Here is a 19,028-nt window from a genome sequence, read left to right as displayed (position 1 = left end):
GAGTGAAATTTGATTGTCACTCATGTAATGCACTCGCAGCTCTAAAGAGGGCAACGCAGTTCTGCGAATACGGGATCATAAAAAAACCACAGTTATGGCTTATGAGCTTGTAACGAACCCCAGAATACGAAATCATGTAAAATATTTTTAACAAGCTGATATATATTTCAAGCATTTAAAATATGTGAAATATTTATTTAGGTGCTATTTTTATATACGTTTAATAATTTGACTTTTTAAAAATAAATTATGTTTGATAACGGCTGGCATATAGCTGCTTATTACCAGTTTATCGTGGCATGTCAGTATTTGTTTCTTGAACTAAAATGTTGACGAACCAAATATACTCTATAATTTTCAATAACATTTCTTCGTTTATGTATTTTGGATTATAAAAATTGGCTGTTACTAGAAGGCTAAACTTTACCTTAGTATTATCGCACTGATTTGTATTATCAAGGAGAACAGGGTTCGGTTTGTAATGCACATTCTATATAAGAAAAGATAAGCCTTAAAAATATTATATTGTTATATTGACGGTTATTCTTCTAAAATTATTTCTCTATATACACATCTGTTTGTTTTTTCTATTTTGCGATACTCTAATACTGTACTTTTCATTTTGAGCACTTCATATTATTTTCAGTATATTGTGTACGAGGTCTGTTCAAAAAATACGCGGACTGACGTCATAAAACAAAATGTACTTTATTTAGAAGTTACAGATCCGGGTCCCCTTTAAAGTACTCTCCTCCCCAACGCACACACTTATCCCAACGGTGTTTCCACTTGTTGAAACAGTCCTGGTACGCTTCTTTTGTAATGTCCTCCAGCTCCTTCGTCGCATTTGCCTTAATCTCGGGAATCGTCTCAAATCTTCTTCCTTTCAAGGGTCTGTTGAGTTTGGGGAACAAGAAACAATCGCGAGGAGCAAGATCAGGTGAGTAGGGGGGGTGGGGAAGAACAGTGATTGAGCGTTTGGCCAAAAACTCACGAGTTCTGAGGGCTGAATTTCGCAGCAACGCGGTGCATCTTCAATTTTTCGGTCAAAATCTCGTAACAAGATCCAACTGATATCCCAGAATTTTGTTTGTTTGTTTTTTGAATTTCACACAAAGCTACTCGAGGACTATCTGTGCTAGCCGTCCCTAATTCAGCAGTGTAAGACTAGAGAGAAGGCAGCTAGTCATCACCACCCACCGCCAGCTCTTGGGCTACTCTTTTACCAACGAATAGTGGGATTGACCGTCATATTATAACGCCTCCACGGCTGAAAGGGCGAGCATGTTTGGCGCGACGGGGATGCGACCCTATTTATTTGTGATGCTCAATGTGGATCAACCGAAGCAAATGTCAATTCTACTTAAATTAAATACGAGAGAGATCACTGGCATGTATTTAATGAAAATAGGTCACATCCAGATAAACATAGTGACAAGTTAATTTAAAATGAAAAACAAAGACAAGAAATCTTTACAGAATGATTGTCCATTTATTGGAGATCGTCACAACTGTCAAGCAAAAACAGGTAATATAAAGAAATATATTATTTTTATAAGAGACGAAAAATTATTTGGTATGAAGAACTAACATATATTGCATGAAAAATTGAGCGCTCAGTCAGAACATTGTGAAGTATTATTTATATAAAGATGCAAATAAGGGAAAAGTAATTTTCTCTTTAGTAAGAATATCTGAATGTCAATAAAATTGTTCTTGGTATTCTTTAATTGTTCTTATTGAGTGAAATGTGAACGTCGTCAGCTGGGTTATTAGTTAATGTATTCTTGATAAACCTTCTTCCTCCTATTTAATATAATCGAAACTATTATTCATTGCTTTGCACTGAAGCACATCTTAATTTTACTGAGTTAATCACGCTCGTAAAACGACCATCTGTGATACGGATGATGTTTCTTGCTCTTCTCTTTACGACCCTTATTTCTTCTTCTGTAATTCCAAGGTCGTTCAGGGCATTTTCCTTTCATAAAGTTGTAGTGACCGTACTCACATTCAGGGACCTGACACTGACCAGCTCGAACACATCTGAAACATAAAGGAATAAAAAGGTAAACGTACCAGTAATTACGTTTTAAGCTTGGCAGCTACACCTAATTTGTTTGAACAGTATTATCATATCATGAAACTGCATATAAATGTTCGTTGTGAATGTTAAAGCAGACTTAAAATCATATAAATGACAGCTTAACAATTTTTTGAAAAACTGATATAGCGAGTGACGTAAAAAGTCATGTAGAAGATAATAATTCCTTATTTAACATTAATGAGTGAAACTAGAAATTAACATCATGCTTAAATCACATAACATCAGGTCACAATTATTAGCTTTGCTCAACATTTCTGTGGTACTTTACACATACACTAACTTCAGAAAAGCCTAACATATATAATTTCATATATTCAGTGATCCAAATGACCAGTTATTATAAGTTTAATGTTATAAAAACGAAGACTACTTCAAAATAGGCTTATAACGTTTATTGTGTAGCACGTTTTACGTGTTTTTTTTTCGGTGTGAAAAAGTTTAAACTTTGGCTGAAGAAATTTGTGAGGTCATTATTCACTTATTCTAATGTGTAGAAGAGGTTATGGATCAGCTGACCAAGTTTGTGGGATCATTGTCCACTTGCTCTAGTGTACGAAAGAGGTTAAATACTGGCTGATAAAAGTTGTTGTCGTTATTCACCTGTCCTAGTGTTTCTTTATTTTGGATTTTGCACAAAGTTACACGAGAGTTATCTGCCCTACCCGTCCCTAATTTAGCAATGTAAGATTAGACAGAAGGCAGCTAGTTATCACCACCCACCTCCAACTCTTGGACTACTCTTTTACCAATGAATCGTGGGACTAGCCGTACCATTATAACACCCCAGGCTGAAAGAGCAAGCATGTTTGGTGTGACGGGGATTCGAACCTGAAACTCTCATATTACCAGTCAAGCGCCCTAACCACCTGTCCATACCAGGCGCTACTGTGTGAAAGAGGTTAAAGATCGGCTAATTAAAGGTTGTCGTTATTCACTTGTTCTAGTGCATGAAAGAGGTTAAATAATAGCTGAAACAAGTTCTTGTCGTTATTCACTTGTTATAGTATATGAAGAGAATTAAAGATTGACTGAGAAAGTTTTTTGTTTCTATTGTTATACACTTATTATAAAGTGTGAAAGAGGTTAAAGTTTGACTGAAACAGTTTTTGTCGTTATTCATTTGTTCTAGACTATAGAAAGGGTTATAGGTTAGCCGGTGAAGTTTGTTGTGTCGTTTTTTAAACTTGTATGTTGAAGTGGTTCAAGATTAATGAAGGTGATATAAGTACTTCAATTTCAGAACTACTTACCTTTTCTCAGTATTAGACAGTGAACTGCGACCTCGTTTTATTCGAATACAAGGTTTCTGATGATCGAAACAATCACAGCTACATTTACCATCAAAATATTCTCTTCTAGAAAATGGCATAGGGCATTCGCGACACCTAGTAAACAAATTAGTTGCACCTTTAAAACAAATATTGAATAATATATACACTTTATGAGATCAGCTATCGTAACAGTATCCTAGTGACAAGACAGCTTTATGATATACAAACACCGTCATGAAGAAGCTGTGACTATGTGATGTCTTCATTGTGATAAATATCTATATCTTTAGTCACCTTGTACAAAATGGCTAAAATACTGACCTGTGACTGAATTTTCTCTAAGCATTAGAGCCAAATAAACTTGATAAAATAGTACATGCCGTTTAATACGTAATATTGAGAATCACTCAAATCTAATTAAATTGTCACCAGTTTAGAAATTTTAGTTCGAGAATTTTGACTGGTTTTCTTTTGTAACACATTTATAAATCTAGTTGGTGTTCTAAACAAGTGCAAAAGGTATTGTAACAAGGTCTTAGTGACACGAAGTCTTTATCTAATACTAATCTCACTATACAGAAGACGAGACTGTGAAATGTATTTGTTGTTACAATTATACAGTCGCCTTGAACAATACGGCTAAGTATGACATGTGGTTGGTTTCCATTTTATTACCAAATAAATAAGGAAAATTGTTAGTTAGTTAATACTAAAAGACGTGTTATAACACACTCAACAAAAGGCTCTTTTCGAATTACAAGAACGATAATTATTAAGGACATGAGACCAACAAATTAAACTATTATTGTTACTGATATTTATTTTATAACGAGAATGACTAGGGTTACAAGACATCTCAGTAAAACAAGAATCATCCCAGTTTTTTGGTCCATTTCTTTATCCTGAGCGTGAACAGTAAAATCATTACATTGTCCAAGTTTTTTTTTATATGAGTCTGAATTCTATATGTACAGTTTATCAATATACACAGCATTTTTAAACATTTCTTGGAGAAGTATCTGATAAAGACAGATCACACATTTTATTAACTTTATCTGTCATCGGACAGACTCAGGAAATAAGATTTGAAGAACTACTTGGTTGTGAAAAGGAAAACTAAGAAACAAGTATTTCTTATGAATAAATTGAAAAAGCAACTTAGATGCGTTTTTTATTTTCGATTTTGGGAGTGTGATTTTGCCCCCGCTAGAACAGTGGTAAGTCTACGGATTTACAACGCTAAAATCAGGGATTCAATTCCCCTCGGTGGGCACAGCAGATAGCCCAATGTGGCTTTGCTATAAGAAAAACACAGACACACACATACTGTGATTTTAAAACGCGATGCAATAACCATCGGACCATTTATCAAAGGGTAAAACGTGAGTTATAAATTAAACTGTTCCACAGCTGTTACAGTGTCACATCGTATGAAAAGAAAGTTCCAGTTATTTATTGCTAAATGCAAGCATTCAATTTAAACTGCCACAAAGGATGACAAGAAATCGATTATTTCTGATATTACCTTGAGTTTCGACTTCAAACTATTGGAGGTATCTCGCTTTAAACACCAGGATTCCGTTGAATAATAATTGTTATTGAAGTTAGCTAATAAAACTCAGAATAGTCTCTTGTTATGCTCTACATATAATAAATATAAGCGGTTTCACACAAAATATTCTGTTGCAGTTTGTCAGTTTTACTTCTTTCGTGCTAATTGCATTGGTAAACTGCAGATAAACTAATTTTTATATAGTCCAGAAATTATATACGTAAATACGTAAAAGAGGATTTCTTTAATTATAGACTGTAGTTATCCTGTCTTAACTTGCCTGCTGTTCAACAATAGAGATACTAATTTAGAAACACATCCGTCCTCTATCGTATTAGAAGCTATCTAGAGACATCTTCACATATCGAGAATAATATTAACAACTTAAAATGACTTGCAATTCGCTGCCTCGTTTTGCCCTAATCGCCAGTTCGTTTGAAGCATATCCCACCCAAAACGTGGTCAAATGAAGGAGTTGACAGAAGTCATTTTACCAGCCTCGTGAGAGAGTTTCTTGTTGGTAACGTTTTAATGAGGGTCAAGCAGATTATCAGAGCATTTTAGTTTAAACCGCATTACGAAAACACTTCATCAAAAGTGTTTTTATGGTAATTTTTTTATGTTTAACATAATGGAATTTGATCCTTGTCATGAAGCATAAAAATATGCAGATAAAATAAAACTTTTAAAAAGCTTCTCATATGGTTACATATGATAAACAAAACTCAAAACCACATGCAATAAACCAAGCATGTGCCGGAACGTACATTGCGAAGTCGAACAGAAAATCACGTTACCAATCACGTTGGCAATCTGCAGTCATAGCTCGAGTTTCAGGGGTATTCAGGTCACATTTTAACCGATGAAATGCAGCTGTGAAATCAGATGGAATTTAAATACTACATTGAACTATTTTTGAAGAAGTTGTCTATCTCGTGTATGTATTTTTTTCAGTCTGCCATTTATCAGTAATATACACTCATTTCTTTCGGTTTTTGAGACACGAACAGAAAATTAATCATATTATTATCCATAAAGACATTATAGTTTTCGGGATTTCTCTATCCCATGATGATGAGCCTACCTAAATCTTTTGCATGTTTGTTTGAAGATAAGCACAAAACTACACAATAGGTTATTTGTGCTTTGCCAACCACGGATGTCGAAACCCGGTTTCTAGCGTTGCAAGACCGTGAACATGTCGCTGTGCCACTGGGGTAAAATTTTTTGTACAGTCTCTTATACATGTATTTTTACTACCATAACGTTGGTGCATTTTCCTGCTGTTAACCTGAAAGAAGGAAAATCTGGAATCATAAGCGTATGTTGTTATTTTGTGAGGTAAAAACTACTATAACATGCGCGTGCTATCTTTATATTGTTAGAGCTCTAAATATTAAAATTCATTAAATTAAAAATATATTCAACTGACAATTACAAGAACTAAACGAAAGAGAGCGTGAGAGAATCATTGAAATTTTACAATAATTATTAAGTATTATAATTTATTTCAGACAAGTCTCCAATTTATTATGTTACGTGTTACAATTTCAAATAGCCTGAAACAGAGCTAACTTATAATTTAAATTTAGAAGTTAATTAAGTGTAGAAATGTATCAAATTTGTAATGTTTGACAACAAGATTGATACATACAGCTTTCATTCTCAACAAATGTATTTTCATATACAAATAATAATGCAATTTATAATAACGATTATTACAAATAATGATCTATGTATAAAAGTTTTACAAATAATATTAAGTCTTCTACTGGTCTGGAATTTAATAGTTTATCGACAATTCACAACGAGGGAATTAATTTTAAGTTGATACTGGTACAGTTCACTTAATGGATATCTAACTAGTTTTTCACTGATCGCACGTGAGTTTTTCAGCACTGAAGTTATCTAATGTTCAAAATGTACAAACATCTCTTCTGAAGTATCTGTGATTTCCCGATTAATAAGCGTTAATCACAGTTAGAGCTTTTAGGACTTATACTATACCAACTGTAACAGGCCAACTGTCTCTCCGCGTGTTGCAATGGCTACCTTTTATAATCGTTAGGCGAGATTCTCAAAATTTCAATTGGCAACAATAATAGAATTTACTTACACATATACATTATTGATTCTTACGCTCGAGAATCTTCCACAAATATAGGTAATAGAAGAGAATTTCGTAATACACACTTGACAGTGTAAGTTATATACATTTCTAAATACATATTTAACTAAAACAAACGATCTTAAAATAAATAAATATATATATAATAGTAAATCCGTCATATGATAAATAATGTTGATATATTATTAATAAATATTTGTATTCGTAAATGTTAAATTTTGCTCGATTGTGCGATTTCCAAATCTTAACCAGTACACTTGTCCGCCAGATATCACACATAATATATTGAATAAATGGAATCAAAGTTCGTATAAAACCAAAGCTCTACTTAAGGTGCTCAGTGGTTGGTTACTATTTATTTTAACACATTTTCTATTGTCAGTAAGGAGAAAGACTCTAGATATTATTTCAAAGTAACGGCTTAAACGTCGAAAGGTAGAAAAGAATTAACAACACCAACAGGCTTAGCATGTGCGACAAAAATCAGGTAAACTTCGGATGTACTTATATCTCCTTTCAGTTTTTCTAATTTATGTTTCAAATCAGAGGTGTGTAAAAATTACATTTCAAATTTATTTTTGTTTCCCACGAGTTACTGCCTAGAAACTCTTATTCAAGAATGGTGAGAAATAAAGTGTAGCAGTAACACTTTTTATGTATGCAACGGAACAGTTTGAAAACTGCCTTACAAAAGTAAAAAAACAACAAAAAACTAGCGAAGAAATGGAAATCATTAAGGCTAACATTTATGATAAAAGCAATTAAATGAGAAAATGTCACTTTTGGGAAAGTTAATTTAAAGTTCGAAACAGATAACTTAAGAGTAATGTGAAAGCAATCTGTAAATTACACTTCTAAACTTTGACCAATTTAAATTGTAACCTCCTCTTGTGAGAAACCACTAACTCTGCAAACTTACATTAAAACCCAGGGTTCAGTTTTGAATTTCGAACAAAGCTACAGGAGGGTTATCTGCGCCAGCAGTCCCTAATTGAGGAGTGTAAGAATAGAGGGAAGCCAGCTAGTTATCACCACCTGTCTCCAGCTCATAGGCTACGAATAGTAGGTTGACCGCTACATTATAACACTTCCATGGCTAAAATGGCAAACATGTTTTTTGGTGTGACGAGGATCCGAACACGCAACCCTCCGATTACGAGGAGATTGCCTTAACCATCTGGCCACGTCAGGGCCACGCTGCAGTGAACAAAGCAGGTAAACCAAAGCGGAGTTTTTCTGAAATAAGCAAACAGTTACTCTGTATCTTTGAAATTATTTTACGTGGATTGAATAACTATGGATATGACAAATATAGTGTGATAGAAATACTATTAATTTACACTTTTCTATTTCTTGAAATCTCAAATGGACAAAATTAATAGTATTTCTATCACACTATATTCGTCATATCCATAGTTATTCAATCCACGTAAAAATATGTTATGAAAAGTATAATAAATTACAATCATGCCTCACCAGCTTATAAGTGGCTTTCATACCTTAACAATTGTTGTTTTAATAAATGAGTTGCACAAACAGTCTTCGGACCAACACTACTATTTTAATTATATCCCAGCAGGTTTGAAGAATTCTATATTGTATGAATTACATTGTCGGCAATGGATATAACTTAGTTGAAATGCTATTATTATATGCTCATTTAATTCATGAAAATTACTAGATTAAGAATATAGTGTTAAAAAGTACAATAGGCCTAAAAATGTCTTATAAAAGTATAAATACTGTTTCAGGTACACTGTCTTCTCGTATCGACTAGCCCAGCTAACAAGTTGTGGTACTGAATGAAATTCAGTGACTTATAGAAAACAAAGACATAACTCAAACTTTATTTTTACAGTTCTGACTAATCAAATTAAATACATCCACTAGTGGGTTAGGGTAAGTTTACTGATTTGCAAAGCTACAAGCAGGTGTCCGATTCCTTGTGGAATAAATTGTGTGTGTGTGTTTTCTTTTAGCAAAGCCACATCAGGTTATGTACTAAGTCCACCGATGGGAATCGAACCCATTATTTTAGCGTTGTAAATGCGTAGACTTGCCGCAATACTAGCGGACGACCCTCGTGGAAAATAGAGTTCAGATAGCTTTGCAATAAAAATCAGAAACAAACATAATTAAATAACGTGGACTACAAATTATGTGTAAAGAAAGCTGAAATAATACTACAAACACAATATAAAATATTTTCTTATATTCTTCTGTATTTTAATTCTATTATAATAATGTCTTTATACACCATAAGTGTGAATTAAATTAGGAACTGTGGATTTGTCTACCATTAATGAAGTTGTCCGCTATTTATGGGAAAACGATTAGTAGCAAAATAAAAATAAAATATCTCTTATATACATACAGGTGTTGTAATTACACAATTTACAACTTATTGCACATTGAAATTGTAGCTTACTTGAAATCCACTTGGTTTGCTGGATTTCGTAAAGGGTTATCTGATACTAAATGTTGAGGATCAGTGGTTGTTTCAAAATTCTGATTCAAAATTGCATCGGATTCTGGATCATCTTGTAAATATGGCTGCTTATTGATGAACTGACATTCACATTCCGTGTGATTTATAAACATCAGTTTGGCCACAGCTTTGTCTAATTCAACATACGTGCCTTGCTTTCCGACGCGAAGAGTCTGTAAGTATACACATAACGTACAAACATTATTTCGTTAATCATGCCCATTCAGTAAACCTAACGTTATGCTTAAAATATGCAAAATCATTGGAAACATAAAAATTAAAAGGCTTAAATACTTATGTTTCTTCGTTTTTGTTTACGAGTTATTATATGATATTAAGAAGATTATGCTTTTCTCTGTCCACAGTTTCAACTAGATCCATTACTCCACCAAATAGGACACAGGGAAGAAATTAACTGGCAGATAATGCAAGTTTACTGTATCCTATAAAAAGCTATGCTTAGAAATATTTAAATAATTATAATTTATTTTTTTAAGGAAGAGCACCTTGTAGAAGACAATGTTAGAGCTTTAGGGAAGATAATAACGGGATTTTTTTTACTTAGTTTTCTGTTTACAACTTGTGAATTTGCTTAGAATGAAGTTGTAAATGAAAATTAATTGTAAGTTAAGATTTCATTAATATTTATTTTGATAGAAGTTGTAGTTCTTATTTCAATATTTGTGGAACTGTTAAAGAGCCGAAAATTAATTCTTTCAGTTCGCATTATAAGAATAAATAATATATACAAATGTCTGCAATCTTCTGAGTACGAAATGGTGAATATTTTTAACGACCTTCATCCTTTTTCTATCTACCTGATTTATCAATCTATATATTTGTATTGTGTGTTCTAGGTATTGGTATTTAGGTTTTGTAAACCTGGGAAGGTCATGTTCGAAAGACCTCTTTCTCCCTCCTACACTTGATTAATATCTATTCAATACTCATTTAATTACTACAAGAGAGTCAAAGTTTAACTAGTCCACGCTTTCATTCTGACTTCTTTTAGGGCCATGTTCATGTATGTAATTACATTAATATTGCTGTGTTAAATAAACTTTCACTTTATTCAGTCGTGTTAAAATCCACCCTGTACAAACAGTTCTGGTTATATTTTATACATTTTTCTATACTTTTAAATTTTGGTAAGAACATTCACATACAAAACCATTTTTAACACTTTCACAACAAATTAAACTTATTGATATATACGTCTAGATTTAGGTGTCTTAATTTATTTTTATTTCTAACATAAATGTTAATAGGGGAGAGGTACTTAGAACTATTTTTATCATGTAGGAGTTCATATAGTAGATCATTCTTTTGCTAATTTTTCGAAATAATTTAATGAACCTTGTAAGAATCTATCAGTTTGTGTTTCTGCAGTGAACCTTGTAGAAGTCTATCAGTTAGTGTTTCTATATTTGTGTATATAAATGCTGAGGAAGTTAATCTGGTACTCTGTATGCTGTTGTTAGTGTGTTCTGTAGTGTTTGTAAATCAGTAGTAATATGTTTTGATGCTTTGTTTATTCAAACTGGTGATGCATGTTCTATTAGTGGTCATATGTTTGTTTTATAGATTTTTACTATGTTTCCAGCTCTTGCTTCTCTATTTCTACCTGTTAGATTCCTTGCATAGTTCGTACGCTGCCAAACTTTAGTTTTTATTTTATTTATGTGTTCCATCTATGTTAATTTGTGTCATATATTAGACCCAATGATTTATCTGATGTTTTTGTATAGAAAAGTGCTCCATTCATATACAATTTTGGAGGGTCTCTTTTTGATAATTTTGTGAAAACGACGAGTTGTGTCATAGAATACATTTATTTTAATTTGAAATTTTGGCAGTATTCTATTCTTGTATTTAACTACTGTTGGATACTTGTAGCTGTGGAAGATAGGAATAGAAACACTTTATTAAACGGCGACACAAAAATCTACCAACTGCGAAGATTGTGATCATTTAGGGATATGTTGTTACCCTACATGATGAATAGACTAGTGCTGACTACTCCTCCTAGGGAAAAGCTTGTCTCCGGAATAGAAAAAAGATTCCGAGAAGGTTCCTTCTACACTTATTTTAGATTTTTCTGTTTTTCCAAAAAGTTGAATAACCAGCGGATAATACCACGCGATAGTTTCATTTCTGACATACGGAACCTTAGACCATTATATAAAACTAGAAATCTTTCCCGCGATGTCGAGGAACCCACTTGAAGTAAAAATGTATTCTAAAAACGGTCGGAATGCGTATTAAAACTTTAATCAATATAAAATACAGTTTGATTGTTTGTTTGGGAGCAGGTCACATTACCCTCACGTGAAGGTGTGCAAAATGACAATTTGTTGTTGATATACGCGCGTGTCGTCTGCTAGCCATATCGGTAATTTTATCGCTGACATACACGTTACACGAATAAATTCAATGCAGACTTAACATCTTTTGGCAAGTTTGAATTAATATTTAATTTATAGTATAGCATTGTAGCTCTATTTAGTTATAGATCATTAACTAGGCATCTAGTAAAACAGCATATATTTAATTTTACACATAAAAGAAACTTATGCAGAATTAGAATGTCATGTGCAAAAAAAGCAAACAGTAGGCATAACTTATAAATAAAATCATGCCGTCAAACGAATAATAAATAAACTATAATACAATGAGATTAAAGTCAAATTGGTATAACTGGTAGAGCGCTTGTATAAGGCGGAAGATATGTTGAACCTGAAATTGCATTTTTTATTAGAATAAATAGGCCTATTTAGTTATACATTATTAATTACACTTCTGCTAATACATCCTATATTTAACATTGCACACAAAAGAAATGTAAGTGAAACTAGAATGCTGTGTGTGTGAAAAAAACAAACAGTAAGCTTAGCCTATAAAATAAGATTATGTTGTTTACTATGCAATAGACGACGTGAAAAGCGTAAACTTTACATTAAAGCACTTACTGTGTAATATTAGATTAAAGTAAAGTCAGTGAATTTACTTTTTATACTTATTTTCCTTTGGGTGGTTTGATATCTGAAATTGAATATTTTTCTTTTGATGTATTATAAAGTACAATACTGCAATTTGTTTGTACCATATTTCGTACATCAATGTCATAATGTGAATAGGATATCACATTCACACAAGTATATTAAATTTACAGTAAAGCAAACTGAACATAATATTACATGCATATATTCTTTTTAAACTTTAGTATTTGAGGAGAGATAATGGGGTTGGGAGGGGATATAGCTAGGCTTATTCTGTTCGCCCGAATGGGTATTACACGTATATAATATAATCTAAATATTCTCCACAAGGGCCTATTTATCATTACCAGTACAGGAAAAACAAAAAAACATCGTTCGTATGGAAGTCCTGATTTATAACAGATTCGTGGTTTATTTTCTAAAGTCAAACTTAAGGTTTTTTCATAAATTCATAAAATATTTTTACCTATTGAAATATATAATGGAGAAACAGAGATAGTAGGGTTTATTGTCGAAAACCTGTGCAACACCAGGTAACACTCTAGCATACTAGAAAATGAAGACAGTCACGAGATATGAACTAACTTGATTTTTATGCTTGTTGATTATATTTAATATTAACTAGCCCCATAACTAAAAAGTCACATTCATAACTATGTAAGATTTATTTGAAGATGAAATTTAATTTTAGTTGAAGTGTGTTATTGTTAAGCGTAGCTTTAAAAGGATTGAAGTTGGAATGCGATCGTATCAAGAAGGAAGCAAAGATAAAACTACGTCAAACGAACCGTATCATTCAACCAGATTACTCACCGAAGTAGTTTTATCAAAACAATGTACTAAGAACACTTTTACGTACTAGAATACTACAGTTTATTGATATTAAGGTAGGGTGGTCTTGAATTAGTCATACGTGTATCTTGTTCGTTCATCACCAGAGGGTTCTGTGCATCAGTACCATAAATTTCAATCTGAAAAACTCAAACTAACTTGCAAGAAAGAGTAGAAATCTTATGAGGTTTTTGTTGGTTTAACAAGTGTCTTAGTAACAATGTTAAATACACGTAAATGATCGTTCTTCATATCAACAGTTGTGAATGTGTACTTGCATAAAAATATAAGGTAACTTCTTGGACTTTTCTCGGTCCACACTTCATGCGATCATTATCACAGCACCCACTATCTTCCGTACATCTGTGCAGTATAGTACACCTTGGAAGGTACTTCTTAGTGGGGTCTGGATAGTAGTCTTTAGTATCCACCACCAGGGGACGAGGTGTTTGACAAAGTGCTTTCTGTCTGATGTGGAGAAAGTGTTCGTTAGCCTGCCGGATGTCCTCTACATCTAGAGCAAATCAAAACTTTACTTCAGGTCTTTTAACTACAGAGGAAAGTGTATCATGCGTTTAGCCCTGTTTACATAATTATTGCTTTTTTCTTGTAAACTGAGTTATTTTAATAGTAGATATGGTAAACTTATATACTAATCTTTCTCTGAGCTTGAGACCACAAAGGCTTTTACAAATGTATTTAATCATTTTTGCTAGAAGTTCTTGGCATTAAAATATTATTTATTTTCTCTCAAAACGCTTATGACAACCAGATTAAAATCTTTATTATCTTAAAATAAAGTAATAGAAAAAATAGCAGATACTTTCTTTCAATAGTCTGTGTTTTTGAGTTGGTAAGTTGAAAGTTGATCGTTCCGTACAAAAATCTAATGAAAAACACTGTTAATCATGAACATCTGACATTCGTCAACGAAACCTAACATTAAAAGTACTTCAATATAAATGATGTATACATTCTTAACGTTCTGAAAGATAAATAAGAACTATATGTGTTTTTATAATGTATTATAATAAACTCACTAAATATTTTGCACTCAGCAGGTTCCATGCCTATCTAATGTCTTCATGAAACTTGTGAAAACCACCTTCGTAAACTCCTACACACTTCAAAATGCAACATTAACCAGTCTTAAAATAACACCAGAACTATTACTGCTTCAGGTTACTTGCGAATTTGAATCAAAACAGAAACTCTTGTCATGTACAGAACTAACAAAAACAAACAAGCAAAAAATCTGATATAAATCATATATAACTCAAGCTTATTTTGTGGACAGTTTTTCAAATAGTATCCTATACATAAAATCCAAAACTTGCGCGACAATATTCCAGCGCCCCCCACTCCATCAGTGGCACAGCGGTATGCTTGCGGACCAGACATCGGGCTTCGATATCCGTAGTAGGAAGAACAGCTTTGTGCTCAATTACAAACAAACAAAAAAAAATGTCCAGATTTGAAAAAAAAATCCCTTCATTGCTAATTGTTACCATTTTATATATTGAAACTACATCTATTACGTTTCTTTCCACCATGTTTTACCACTATAGCCACAAAATTGTTTGCTTGTGTTTACACAATTAGGAACTTCCAACCTCTTCGACAGCGAGCTTTACTGTTCCTAGTCGAGTATTTTACGCAATAACAGATAAATACTTTTCCCCGAATAAATTGTTATTAATTTTGTTCCAAGAACTGACATAACTTAACAAGATTGTATCTATAATTAAGTCTTTCAAATTAACGTAATTTCAACACAAAAACATTTCTCCACACATCATATTTCTGAAAATCAACGACATTTGATTGAAGTAATTATTTTGGTAGTGTGTGGTTCACTACATCACTAAATGCACAGATATAAATAAGCATCTTTTGTTCTTAAACTATTTTCACACAGTGCATATTTTAATCACAGAATAACAAATTATACGCTATTACATAAATTATAGAACATTTAATACTGATAAGTTGTATTCCTGATTAGTTGAAAACTAATTAAAATTAACAACATGAAATTAGCAACCATCTACAAAACATGGAGCTCATATGGAACCTGGCGTTTAGTGTCATCTCTTCTCTTACAATTAAACGTAGATACAAAAAGTCTAATATTTACAGCAATACAAGCTTGTTTTTGTTATGTTAAACATATTGCTTAATAATAACCTATCTGTGTTTTGTAAGTTCGCTATAAGTTATAATTATTCTCATTTACAACAAATTCGTGATCCGGTATGGCCAGATAGTTAGAGGGCTTTATTCTCAATTTGAAAGTCGAGGGTTCGAATCTCTCTCTCGCCAAACATGTTCGCCATTTCAGCTGTGTAAGTGTTATACTATGACGATCAATCCCACTATTCGTTGGTCAGAGAGTATCTCAAGAGTTGAAGGTGGGAGGTAACGACTATGTGCCTTCCCTCTAGTCCTACACTGCTAAATTAGGGAAGGCTAGTTCACATAACCCTCGTGTAGCTTTGCCCGAAATTCAGAAACAAATACAACAAATTCGTAATTATCATAGTTGGTATCTACTCGGATTTCTATTTTGTATATAAGAGTTGGATACAATGTAAAAACTAAAAAAAATTGAAAAAAATACGAAAATGTATATTACTCACAATTTATAAAGCTTAGATAATTTTTTCAAACCAAAAATCTTACGTCCTGATTATACTTAGAAATAAATTTGAAAAAAATCCATGTTTCATTTCTTTTCTTCTTCTTGTATAAGTACATCTTATTGTTGGATCCGAACGTGAGTTACATACTGCAACAAAGATTCCAAAGAACTTCCATTAACCCTACAAAGAAACACTTTGTATCTCAGAACGGCTGGTATGGGTATTAACACTTGTATTGATAAGGGCAGAACAACGTTCTGCCTTGACCTTCCTGGGTCACCTTCAGGTTATAAATAATATAAAATTCCAAAACCGTTCTTTGCTATTTTAGGTCGTAAATAAGCTGCTAAAGTATTGTCAAGATTGAATCTCAGCCAAAAAAGTAACAGCAAATGTTAAACGTCTAACACAAGTTATCGTGACAAACTTAATGAAGACTACATGAAGTGAACCTACTAAATATTGAATTTAAAATGTATTTTTAATTACTTCGAAAATTGTTCAGAAACTTAAAATAATAAACTAGTCACGTTGATGAACACTTAAAGATGTCTTAAATGTTCCATAAACTTTAGTAAATATCGACAAACTGAAGAATAGGATTTTGACTGCACCGTGACAAATATTGTGTGTATTTCGTGATGTTTTCAACCTCGGCTGTTATAATAAATCTCTTTAGTTTCTTTCGTTTGCTATTTCGTACAGTCAGAACAAAGTGTGTTGAAAATGTTCATAACCGTACAAAGTTGCCTTCACTTTAACAATGATTTAACATTTGAATCAATAATATAATAGGTAATTACAATAAGTTATTTACTAGTTCACTTTACAAAACTGCAAGATCAGAACTACACTAAGCACATTATAATCCGAAAATCGTTAGTTAAGTTCACTTGAAGCTGTGAGCAAAATATGATGTGTGAATCACAATGTAAATCACAATCTTTTATTCGCCAAATAATCGTTTAATTCTTATTCTTTTTTCTTTTTTAACTAAAGAAAAACCTTCATGAGTAACAGACTGCTCAAATATATGTTGTGGTAGCGTAAATATGCATAGCAATTAGGTTAGGTAACCGTCTGGTCTAATGTGTGTTATGTTAGTCTGTAGGTGCATAGCAGTTTAAACCTTCTTTTAATGAGTATTGTGGTTAAGGCGTTCGACTCGTAATCCGAGGGTCGCGGGTTCGAATCACCCTCCCATCAAATATGCTCGCCCTTTCAGCTGTGGGGGCGTTATAACGTGACGGTCATTTCCACTATTTGTTGGTAAAAAAGTAGCCCAAGAGTTTGCGGTGGATGGTGATGACTAGCTGCCTTTCCTTTAGTCTTACACTGCTAAATTAGAGACGGTTAGCGCAGATAGCCCTTGAGTAGCTTTGCGCAAAATTAAAAAAACAAAAAAACAAACAAATGGGTGTCGTGGTAGCATATACTTGCATAATAGTTTAAATATTATTCCATAAAGTCGGTTAGGTTAGGTAATAGTTTACTTTAATGTGTGTTATAGTAATGTGTAAATACATAACAGATTAAGCACTGTTCTATAAGATGAGGTTAGGTTATAATATGATCTAATGGGTGATGTTTTAAGGTATTCACGCATAACAGTATTTTGTTATCTTCTGAAGAGTAAAAGTTATTTATTATAGCTTTATTCTCATAATGTCTAAATCCCTCCAGTAGGTATTAAGAATTCTGAAAAGCAACAAAAAGTAGTAAAGTTGTGTGGTTAAGACTTACAGTTCCATACGTCTGAACCAAACAAACTACTTACAGTCCATTATTATATGAGGCCTAGTTTTTTTGTTCCTTTGCTTTTCCAAGCAGCATTGATGAGGCCTTCCAGGAGACACGAGATTGAATCATAGAATATATTAACATAAATCTTTTATTTATTACTGAGACCTCTTCACTTTTAACTTTAAATAAAATTGCTACTCAACTATTAGAATAGACAGAAACAATACAAACGAATGTAATAGAGGAATCGTCCTTCTATGCAAATCATCAGTATCAGCAACCCAACTATATTTCCAAACACATAATGAGTATATTGCAATAGACATATTGCTCATGAATATTAATAATAATAATCTAACTGTTGCTGGAATCTACTATTCATCTAGTAAGGAATTAAACACCTTATATAACTAACATAGTATTTTCACCTAGTAAATAACTGGACATTTTATATAATATAACTAATATAATAAGAATTTTAAAGTGATGGGGCTGTCAATAGTAAACATACAACTTTTGGATGTAATGATGAAGAAATGATAACAGATTACTAAATATTATGAATAATTTTAATTCCATATTACTGAATGATGCAACTCCGACACATACACGTTAGTTTTCTTATTATTAATCTTATTTTTATTTTTAAATTAATTTTTTCTTTACTTTGGAGAGCAGTCACCTTCCAACAACTGTCTACAGGCAGTGAAGGGTAATATAGATGTGGGACGTTGTGAGCTTGAGCACCCACATTTCGCTCTCCTAATTTCGATTGCTACTCCTTTATTTTATTTCTTTATGTGAAACTGGCGAATGGAGGTTAAGACTGATAGACGGTGTATCCCCACCGCAATCTGGGTCCTACTTCTCCAGTCACCTACAAAACCAAGGGTACATTTTATATCCCACATTGTAGCTTGTACCCTGAAATCATTTCATTTAGTGCAACATTTTTTGTTTATTATTTTTAATTTATTTTTTGCTGTTTGCTTTTAGGTTATAACAACTAGCATAATTGGTCAGAGGTTTGGATTTGCTGCTTTTAACGCAGTCCTTCCTTTCGATGTTGTTTGCTAACTTTATTAGTATTACTTTTCTCTAATATATATATATATCAGCATTAGCTACAAGTTCTTCGGATCTAAACCACAAATGTACTAGCTTTTAAGTAGGCTATAATCTAGATAGTGATCTTCTACCTATACGCTGAGTAGTCGATCTCGCCCCCACAGAAACAAATCAACCTCAATTTAATTAGAACAGAGAA

General features: G+C 32.7%; 1 protein-coding gene across 8 annotated transcripts in view; it reads right to left on the bottom strand.

Moving 5' to 3' along the window:
* Positions 1–1,472: 1,472 nt before the first annotated feature.
* LOC143225948 (uncharacterized) overlaps positions 1,473–19,028 on the bottom strand; it is a 52,219-nt gene continuing 34,663 nt past the window's right edge. For 7 of the 8 annotated variants that reach the window (XM_076456211.1, XM_076456209.1, XM_076456208.1 and 4 more), the window contains 4 exons: positions 13,655–13,890; positions 9,487–9,719; positions 3,358–3,492; positions 1,473–2,046 (listed from right to left, as the gene is read on the bottom strand). In XM_076456211.1, the coding sequence (XP_076312326.1) occupies positions 1,872–2,046; positions 3,358–3,492; positions 9,487–9,719; positions 13,655–13,890 (779 nt within the window). In that variant the 3' untranslated portion in view covers positions 1,473–1,871. Of the gene's footprint in view, positions 2,047–3,357; positions 3,493–9,486; positions 9,720–13,654; positions 13,891–14,416; positions 14,735–19,028 lie in introns of those variants that run through there. The other variant, XM_076456213.1, reaches the window with a different exon arrangement.

This window comes from Tachypleus tridentatus, chromosome 9, assembly GCF_004210375.1.
Source record: "Tachypleus tridentatus isolate NWPU-2018 chromosome 9, ASM421037v1, whole genome shotgun sequence".
NCBI classification, from domain to species: domain Eukaryota; kingdom Metazoa; phylum Arthropoda; class Merostomata; order Xiphosura; family Limulidae; genus Tachypleus; species Tachypleus tridentatus.
Note: the sequence above shows the minus strand (reverse complement) of the source record. Positions and strands in the feature narration are given on the sequence as shown.